The 11,083-nt window shown below is 33.5% G+C and overlaps 1 protein-coding gene across 4 annotated transcripts in view; it reads left to right on the forward strand.

Moving 5' to 3' along the window:
• Window positions 1-10,745, forward strand: part of CEP128 (centrosomal protein 128) — a 125,506-nt gene extending 114,761 nt beyond the window's left edge. For 3 of the 4 annotated variants that reach the window (XM_068683040.1, XM_068683039.1, XM_068683036.1), the window contains one exon: window positions 15-9,087. In XM_068683040.1, coding sequence (XP_068539141.1) covers window positions 15-23 — 9 coding nt within the window. In that variant the 3' untranslated portion in view covers window positions 24-9,087. Of the gene's footprint in view, window positions 1-14 lie in introns of all 4 variants that reach the window. The other variant, XM_068683035.1, reaches the window with a different exon arrangement.
• Window positions 10,746-11,083: the final 338 nt, after the last annotated feature.

Raw genomic sequence — 11,083 nt, forward strand, 5'->3', positions numbered from 1 at the left:
ACTCTTATTTTTAGCACATTTGAAAAGAATGGTTCCTCTTGATACAAGTGCCACCAAGGAAGATTCCATTAATGTTGCTGTCAATGAAATGAAGCTGCAAGCAGAAAGAGGGAAGCAGTAGAACATTGTACAAAAATGCAAAAGCTTTCTCTGTGGTAAATTCCATCCCACTCTCACTCTTTTTGAGCAGTAGTAATTTCATCTGCTGTAGGAGGATATACCCTTAATGACTGAGCAATTGCCAAACCCTTAAGTGGAAGAGCCCCAAGAACAAGTCTAATGGGCTCCTGTTATAATTTATGTAACTTGTGCACCAAAGTTTTTTGGGGACTATGGTATCCTCTTGCATTTCTTTCTGCAGTCCTAAACTGATTTTATTGTATCCCTTAAATATTATGAAATGAAAGAACTGTGATGTTAATCTTTGCTATGAGCGTATTTACCCCTACACAGGAATAGTGTGGATATTTGTTTTTGATAAGATTTAATAACACTATTAATAATCAAAAAAAATATTCAGAAATTACTTTGTCTTGATATTTATTAAAAGAGTCATTATGCACTGTTGTATAGACACATTTATGATTTCAGGTTCTTCAATTTTCAACAATCATTTAAGGAAAAAGCAATAAATATTGAACAAAAAGAAATTTCTCAAAATCAGTGGAACTTGATATGATGATTTCAGGTTCAGCATATGTCACTTGTGTCACTCTTTAGTGCTATTCTTCTGATCAGAATAGATTTGGCAAATCTGACCTTGTGGAGCCTATGGTGAGGCATTTAACAGCACCAGCATTTCACCCATCTGTATGAAGCACATTGAAGGGCACTGCCATGTGGCTGTGAAAATTTTAATAACAATGTTTAACGATCACTTATTTATTCTGTTTTCTACTCTATTAGAAGAGACATCATACTGAATTTAAAATGTCATGAAAATACGATACTGTACCATTGCATTCATTTGGATGTCTCTATTTTAAACAGATAAGGTACAATTCTGCATTACTGTGATCTCAAACAGCACATTGCAGCAGAATCTTTTGCTGTCAGAAGAAATGCTAGTGTTTCTGATGGTCCTGGTTTTATTACCCTTCTTCAGTGCTTCTGGTTGAATCACTACTGATGTGCCTTAAAAATCCCTGCCAAATCTATCAGAGTACTGTAGCGACATGAACACCATTACAACAATTCTGGTTTGTATGCTTTTTCATACTTAAGAAGTGTTTCTCTGAAACAGTATATTTTTTAGCACTGTAGATGCTCAGGTCATTATGTGCCACCTGAAAATAGGATCTTTTTATCTTTTTAAGTTTCTGAAGTCCCACTTGACAGACAGAATGTATATGTATTCAGCCTGTTTCAAACAGAACTTCTTGCTGGGAACACTAAAATTGGACAAGAAAATTTTGAAGTAATTTTGCTTTTTTTTTTTTCTATACAACTTTTTTTTTTCTATCATAGTTTAAAACATTTTTTTTACCTTCTGTATGTGTATAATGCTATGCATTGTAGTGCTGGCATTGGCTTTTTGCAGACTTCTGGCACATCTGTTAATTCAGAAGGTCAGGAAAGCAAAACAGGCACATCCATCTTTTCTGATCTCAACAGCAATGACAAGGCCAGGACAAAAATAAAAACAAATAATCTATTTTGGAGAAGGCAAGACAAACAGAAACCTGTTTGTGTCATGGTCAACAAAGAGTGTGGAAGTCATGAAGCAGTGCTTAGCTCAGGCCACAGTTACCATAAACTAAACTTACTTTAAGTGTATCCAACATTTGTAATTTATTCTTTTTTTTTAATTAGATCAGAGCACAGGTGGAAATAGAGTGTTTAAAATATTTTAACTGGTTTGGTGAAATATTAGAAAATTGCAAAATAAAATGTCACCAGCTTGCAGACTTTATGGCACCTAAAAATATGGCTAAAAATATAGAAAGGTAATATTAAAATATACTATACAACAGTAAATCATGCTCTCAAATTACATCATGTTCAAATGAGTCTGATGCATGGATTGCTGATGAATTAAGTGTATGCCCAACCCACTTTACTGAAGCTGAAATAGATTTTGAACTAAAGCACCTGTTGGTAAATGAATGGTGGTCTAAGAGTCTCAGATGAGAAGGAATATGAAAAATATCATCCTCTCTTTTTTTTAAGTAATTTGTAAAAAATCTGGATATTCATTGCTCTTACCATTTTATGTATTTATACATTCTTTCCTCACTTGTAACTCAGAAATCTGAATTTTTTTCTTAAAACTACTAATATCACTACTACTTTGTAGCATTTGACAACTACGGATAAGCATTCTGCACTCCCTCACTACTGCATAAAGTATTAAATCATTTTTTAACAAGGCAGGACAGAAATGACTGCTAGGTGAATAAATTCAGTATGTTCAGTGCTTAGTATATTTGCCTGTGGCTGTGTGACTGGGTTTACAGTAGAGTTTTCTTTCCTTTTTAAAATTTTCTAAAAGGAATAGAAGGGAAGAAACCAAACCACACAAACACACAGGCACACACGCACACACACAAAAAGAGGAATTTTTAATGAGGAAGCTTATAGTTTCCAAAGCCAGGAAATTGTTTCTTAAATTTATCCTCTTGGCCTGGCAATCCAGATATCATATAATATTTGCCTCTCTTCCACCTTTGATAGAGGTTCATATTATGAAGGAATTTTGTTTCCTTTTTACTGAAGGCTAAAGTTCCATTCATGACATTATATGAAACTGTCCCTTTGTGGTTTAAGAAATAATATTTTTTCCATATTGGGCTGAAATAATGTTCCTCTGACCAGTTGCAGTTTTTTAAAGTAGAAAACCAGATCATTTTTGTATAAAGCATATAGTATATTTCATATCTTAAAAAATTATTGTCCTTTCTGGTTATCAGAATTGATGTTAACCTGTTCCTTTGTTTTTGCCTAAAACAGTAATTTTCAATAATGAAAACATGGGGTAACCCCAACTAAATTGGTGTTTGATTTTTATTCCAGTCAGTATTTAGTAAATGATGTAACTTTGTATATATGTACTAATTAATGGATATGACAAGCTAATAGAAGGCATCTATGTTTTTAATGCTGTCCTGGAATACAGTGGTTCAATATAAGGCTTTCAGAAATGCATCAAATAATTATCACTACAGTAAACTTTACATTTTGTAATGTCTTTCAGTTTTTTAATGATGTACAGCAGACTTAAAAGTGCTTATTTTTAAGTACTTTTGAGAAGATAATTGCTAAATATTTAAAAGAATTTATTTTTATTATGTAATTGTTATCCTAAGAAAAAACTTCAAAATAAAAGTAGAAGGAGGCAGTGTCTGTCCCTTGTGGAGTGAAGTGGAGCAGGACTAAATTATGATATAAAACAAAGCATTTTTCTTACATGTCTCAAAATTTTCAGGGAAGCCAACGTTCAGTGATGGTGAAAGTACTCCTTAAATAATTAGACCTCAGCCACATTACTAGTCCTGTTTCAGCTATCTCACCAATATCAATAAAGAAGATAAAATTCCTTAGAACAAAGGAAATACTATTCTTATATTTTCTAAAGTCCATTTGTTTGAGCTAAGGAATTTGCATATCAGTTCATCTCTGGGTTACAAGGCATAGCGTCTACACTGTATAGCACCGAATGGACTTTTCATGAATAAAAATGCTGATGTTACTATTACAGTAAAGAACTGTGTATTTTTGTAATACAGATACCATTTTTATTGCTGCAAATCTGTAGTTTAAGACCTGAATACATTCTCATACCTATAATATTCAGAATTCATTCATTCTTAGACTTCTGTAGACTACATGTTACACTGAAATTTTACCATGGTTCTCTAAAACTGCATTACTAACAAATTTATATGTCTTTAAGCCCTACCCCACAGAAGTAATTGATACTGAAGTTAGTGAGAGCTGCAGGTCAGTATCTGGGGTTGCATATAGAGAAAACCTAGTAATACAAGGAATGGGAAGCAGCTTATGATTTAAATTTCAGAACACTTTTGTTCTTGGTGTTTTAATTTAAAAACTGCTTTAGCACTGGTATCTGCATCTATATAAAAGCAATCTTTAAGTAAGATCCCATCTCGGATGAATTATTTTCTTTACATATCAAAATATTTTCCACTCTAGCTCAACTCATGTCAACCTCTTACTGTAAGCATTAGGAGCTGTTAGGAGTTTTATTTCTTTACTATGTAAAGAACTAAATTAGATTTTAAATCTGAAAAACATAGTAGTAGTGTATACAGAAGTACAGCAGGGCAGAATCTGATAACCTTGGTCTTTCAAAAATCTGAACATAATGCCTCTGGGAATGTTGACAACAAAAATGAAAGAGGTTACTGTGGTTAAAATAAAGCAACTTCCAGCATTTATCATTTGTACTAACAACAATAGCAGTCGTGTTTCCAAAGCTGAAGTTGCAAATCTGCCATTACTTAGCCTGTAGGAATGAGCCTTTTTTTTCTTGCCATAATAGTGGTAAAATCTGAAATATCATATGCCTTCAGAAAATATGCAGTGACATATTTTTAAATTTTTCATCATTTTATTTAAGCATCTGTGTGGTACTTTTTCAAACTAAATAATCTTGGAACCTGATTATAACATGCTTTCATTAAAATATTATATTTAAGTACAGAAACTGTATAAATAAACCTCTATTAAGATTAATTCTGCTATCTTTATTTAGGCAAATGGCTCCTTAGTTGGTGTTTTGCTTGAATAAGTACAGGAATTTTTCCTTTGTTTTATTTTTATATGTTGTCAGACCAGAATTATTTTTATCTTGGACTGTTTTTCTCGTCTGTCATCTACATGTCAGAATACATATCATAATTTCTGCACTTACTCCACATTAACAGTTTGGTAGTTCATATGCTCAGGGAATTACAGTAATTATGAAGGCACTTGTTGTCTATAACATCTTTTTTCCTGTAAATTCTGCCACTCTTACTTGTTTGCCAGAATAAAGCTTACTTGGTAAACTATTATCAGATCACAAGTCTAATTTTAGAGTTTATCCCACGGGCAAAAGCAAATTTGTCTTACTAGGTTTGTTGAGATTTTTCTAAATGTTATCATTCATTTTACTATCAGTCTGTAGTGGAAAATAGCGGAAGATAAACATTACTGTGGTAATCCTGAAATATTATTAATTCCAGGCAGAAAAAAAAAGGCCTAAAAAGGCCTACAGACTAATGCAGATCTGCCTAAGTACAGTGTAGAACCACAAACTCTCATATTACAAAGAATTTTTCTTCAGTATGTCAGTATTATTACTGACCCTCAGTACCCTCAGTAGAAACAGTTGCTGATATCTAAAATATTTTTGAGAAGCAATACTAAAGTTTGCTAAAGGAGATCACACAGTATCACTCTGCAAATGTGGATTTCTGTGTCACGCACATTGTTAAGTAAGCATTAAACTGGGAAGTCAGCCTAATTTATGTACTGGCATTAGGCTATTCACAGAAACCACCAGTGACCCAGTTTTGGACTTACTGTGGAAAATGATGAAGATGAGCTGTGTTTTACTGTTGGCCAAGAGAACAGTTTGCATCTGTGGAATAACCTATTTTGTATATGCAGCTAAGTGAGTGCACCATTTTTAGCGAGGCCTTCGCAGCCAGGTCCAGCACTGACAACACAATCTCATCCAAACAGCTGCAACCATGAAGACATCGTGTAGCTGGCAGAATTTTTGTTGTATGTTTTGACTAAGAGAATGTCAGTAAATCCATCAGAAACCATGGAGTTGTTTGTTTTGTCTTCACCAGAGAGGTCTCTGGTGAAGTCATAAAGCTAAAAACCGCAGAATCCATAGTGTGAGATGCATCAGTAGGCTCTCCAGCCATGGAATTTGGATCTGTTAGCATGCTGTCCACTGTATGATTAGAGATCCGTATGTTAATGAAGCACTGATCAGAAAAGTTGGTTTTTTTTTTTTTTTTTTTTTTGAGTGGATTTTTCTTGTAAAATAAAAATATCTTTGTGAAAGCAGGAAATAATGTCTCAGTCAAGAAACACTTTGTTTTTCCAGAATGCAAGTACTTTCTTAAATTGTAGTTACTGCCTTTTATAGACTACCTTTCTAGCCCCTGAATATATTACTCAACAGGCATCAGTCCCATCTCATATCATCTTTTACTGTAAGAGACTCACATTGTCTTAGACTTGATTATACTTTGTGCAATTCTCTTATATGCAGTGCACTGGAAAAAAGTGACAAATGGGCATTTAGACAGTAGGTAATGTAAGAGCGTTCATGCTGTGTAACACTGTTTTTGAAGGTGATTCACTTTTGAAGCTGAAATTTATAAATTTGCTTATTAGCAAATGCTTTTTTTTTGGTATTGTTTGTTTGTTTTCCCCTGGGAGTATGTGAGGAAAAAAAAAAAGTCATTTTGGGGTTCTGGAATATTTTATCATTTTATGCTGCCAGTTCCTGTTTAGTTTAGAGATGAATAAAAAAGCAGCTAATCCCAATACCACATAACAAGCTCTCCTAATTAAGTTAATTTTGAGTAATTTTCATTCAGATCTTTTGTTTTTATTTAATTCAAATTAAACAATGCTTTTCACATTTAGTATTCTAAAAGTGAAACAAAATGAATCTTGTGATTTGGCATTTCAGCTGGGAAATTCTTAAGCTCAGGTTGCCCAGGCATCCAACACATGTGACAGTGGACATGTTACATTGCATTTCCCAGTCCACACATCCTAGTGTTGCTGCTGCAGTATGTTGTAAAGTGACTGCACAACATCTTGGAATTCCACTGAGTTAGATGTGTGCAGGATGCTCTGTACTGGTATAATGTCAGAAAGGTCAGATACCTCTAAACCTCCTATCTGTTAATGTAATGGAAATAGGCCTAATGGAATGAAATTCCTTGGCAAACAATTATTTCCTGACATAAAGTCCCTGAAAGACTTTTGCTAGTAGTTCAGCAAGGAGTCTAGCTCCTGATTTAATAAAAAAAAAAGGCTACCTGACCACATTCCTATATACATTCAACTCTCAGCAGAGTATTAGGAACATCTGTGTGAAAAAATGTGTGTCTGTCTTTTCTTTGTTAAATATACATCCTATTTATTCTGTCTCATAGATTTGTTTCTGTGTGTCTGTAGAAACATACGGTTATTTTTCATCCCTCAAAAATATAATAGAAAGGCAGCTTAGTGAATCTGACATTGCTGAAGTAACCAGTTTCTTCCATATTTGATTTCCAAAGTGTAAAGGTGTGTTGAGACTTGCAATAGCTGTGTAGACATCAAGTATAGTCCTGTTCACATAATTATATATCTTATAGTCATAGACATGCGTAAACATTTATGATCATACACTGTAAAACTTTATTGGCCTAAAAGAAAACTAATCCTTTGTGCATCGAAATCCAGATCTCATTGAAGTTAGCAGAGGCCTTCTTGCTAATATCACTGGAGTTAGCATTTCATGATGAGCTTGAAGAAAGAAGGAAAAATATTCTCAACCTATATTTCACTGCATTTTGGAGGTCTCCAAGTCCACTATATGTGTTGGTCCAGTGAGCAAACAAATACATACTAAAAAAATCCATCTTATGAAAATATCTACTTAGCAGACTGTAAGTATTTGGAATAATTACACACTATCGCTTTTCTTTAAATAAGAATTTTTCTCAAAAAAAAAAAAAAATCTCAGAAATAAGATTTGGGATTCAATTGGGCTCTTGTACTAAAGTACTATTATTTTTCAAGAAGACTAAAAATAAATTATATAATGAAAACCACTGTACTTCTAAATGGCTTTAATATAAAATTATGAAATTTGAGAAATTCAGAAAAATGTTTGTTGTTAATGTGGGATACCACAGCTTTTTCAAAATAATAATTAAACCTTAAAGGAGGGATAATTCATCTCTTTAAGATGTATCAGCTATATTTCACAACACTCACCGCTACGTGTTTTGTTTCACATCAGGTTTTCAACAAAAAACAGTACTTCAAAAAATACCTAAAGTTAAAATTTTCATATTTGTAGGCAGAAACTAATTATATCTTACATCTAAAGAGCAACTTTATTGCTAGACCTTCATTTATTTATTTTGAAAAATGAGACTTCTGAAATAAAAACAATTTTGTCTATTTTTCAGATATTCTCTAACTTTTGCAGCAAGTCTTTCAACATTTGGCTATATGATAGCTGTGATACCAGGTTGCTTTCCAAGATGTTTTCATTTTTTTATTTTTATTTTTTTCCATTAGCTACCATCTTTTAGGATGGAAAAAAAATCATCTCAGCTGTGCTAAGAACTACATAAAGAATAAAACTACTGCTTGGCTATTATTTTTGTGAATTGCATGGATGCATGTACAACTAAATCTACAATTCACATTTTCAGAACACCTCTCATGTATTTAGGAACAAATCATTGCGGAAGTATAAAAGGAGAATTTTCTTGCTATGTTATTCTTAAGCATGGGTCCTTGTCAGCCTGTGAAGTTTGCAGTGCTTGGTTACATGCATGAGGTCTGACTCATGTCACATCAGCGAACCAGTTTTATTGTTGTATGGCTGCACTAACAGTATGCCTATGCCTAATTTATATCAACATGCAGCGAGAATCAAATCTCACTTTAAATCAAGTACCAGGCAGAATACTAAGTGGTGAGATCATGTGGATTACATTTCAAAGTATAAGAAAGCCTTATATTGTGCTTTGAGTATGCTGCTGTAAATTGATGGCTTGACATAGGATCTGCAGGTATGTTTATGTATAAGTTTGGTTATGGCTCTACCAAGAAAGTTCATATGTTAATTTAACATCAACATTTGTACCTACTTTTCTGAATGTAAAATGTTAGCCAATGAGATAATAACAAAAATATCAATCTTTATTACTATTTGCTGACTTGGACTTACACCAAGCTGTTTCTGAAAGCAAGATCACAAATGTTTATTGCATCTCAGGAGACTGTTAGTGCCTTTGCAGGTTCAAAGTTGCTAGCTTTGCTCATAATTTAAGTGTAACATGAAATGTCATTTTTGTAAGCTAACAAAATAAATTATTTTTCCAAGCAGCACATAGCATCTGTATTCATTTACATAACACTGCCAAATTCGTGTAAAAACCTGTTTTATGTAATTGTGGTTTTTTTGTTTGTTTGTTTGTTTTGGTGAAATCTATATGCTTGATATGGATTTAATTTGTTTGATTTTGGTTTTAGCCTGCTTCTGATACCAACAAAATGCTCCTGGATTTTTGATCTGTGTTTTCTTTTGTCTATTGTAAGATTTGCTTAAAAACTAAGATGGTAGTTTTGAGGTGAGACAATATTTTTCTTTAGAAGGGTGTGTTTAAAACATTTGTTAGATAAACATTTATTTAGATAAAAGATTTATTTGTCATTATGGTACAAAAAATGAATTTGGCAACATGTAGTCTTACAATAGGAGTAGGTGTTTACATTGGCCATGAATCACCATGTTTTTTCAGAGGTGTCCTTGAATGGGACAAACCTCTTACCAAGCGTGAAAAGGATTCATTTGACTAAACTTGGGTTTGTACAGAATACATGCCTCTGTTTAAACAAACCTACCTTTGCAGTCAGCAGAGTACCCAGGACCTATGGCATGATTCATCTAGCCCCAAAGGAAATACTTAAGGCTTGATCAAATGAATTGCAGCCACCTGCACTAACAATGTTCACTAGATCTCCATTCGGAGAGAAAAAGGGAAACAAACATACTCAGATACTTTCAATGCATAGGCACTTAAATCAGGTGGGTTCTCTCCATGAGTGTTTCTTCTGGATTCCATGGTAAGTCCTTTACTGCCTTAAACAAAAGATCACTGAAATCAATTGGACTGGATGCATTTAAACTTTCAAAATGATTGAGCTATTACAGTATTTAATGGGGAAAAAAAATCATTGTTGCTGAAAAGTTCTATAGATCTAAATTTCTATGGAAACATTTAATGGAAAAGCAAAGCCTTGCATTATATTTTCAAATACAAAGTAAAACCAAAACTAAGATGATATGCATTACATTATTTTGCATACACATTGCATTGTTCCATATGAAGATATTTTCTCATTCTGGTTTCTCATGACTGACTGACTGACGGCCAAACTACACTTTCTTTATATCAGGAGAAATCACTCGTTGAAACCCTGTAATTACTTTATTAATTCAGTTCTCCTCAATTATGCATTCCCTTTCCTCTTGCAGTTAAGAGTTTTTGCTTGTCTTTTATATAGTTATGTGATCTGCAAGTGTTTTTTTTTTTTTTTTTTTTTTGGTAGTTGTGTTTTGTTTTGTTTTTATGGCAAGCATCTCTTCTCAGACAATTTTTTTCTCTATCATCAGTAGGTAAAATCTAGTGTTACCTGAAAAACTAACGTCAGTAAGGTTGACAAAGGAGTTGTTACTTGATGGTGTCCTGTAGTGATGTCAACTGAAATCATGAATTTACAAGTTTTCATACACACAAGCAATAAAGCCATAGGAGTAGTCACAGACACCACAGCAACAGCATCAAGGACAAATTTTACTGTGACTATCTTAGATGTTATTGGAGCAGAGAGATGCTGTTTTACAGCAATATGTTTTAAACACTTTCTTGCATTCAAGATGGTATTTCAAATGAACAATTTGTAACTGACATTAACTAATGGTATCTTGTAATGGGATTTTAAAAAGTAATTTTTGGCTCCAGCTCCTGCTACCCCACTGCTAATTTTATGGGGTTCTAGGGGTGTGTTGGCCTAAAGGGTATTGAGCTAGAATAACTCCCAGCTGAGATTATTTACAGTCTTCACTAGCATCCAAGATTTAACCTGGAACCTCTTGCCAAATTCCGGTTTAATTTGCTACATACTTTTTGTCTACCGTTTAGCACTTCACTGAGATACGGAATTCTTTTTTTGTATCAATGTTATATTTTATGCACTCCTGTTTTCTCTGGGAGGAAGGATAGAGTAGTCTAAAGTGATAGGGGCAGGGAAATAGAGAATCTGAGTGGTATGAACTTAGACCTGTCCTATCCTACACTCTCTATACCTGACATAGGTATGT

The sequence above is a fragment of the Anas acuta genome, chromosome 5 (assembly GCF_963932015.1).
Source record: "Anas acuta chromosome 5, bAnaAcu1.1, whole genome shotgun sequence".
NCBI classification, from domain to species: Eukaryota; Metazoa; Chordata; class Aves; order Anseriformes; family Anatidae; genus Anas; species Anas acuta.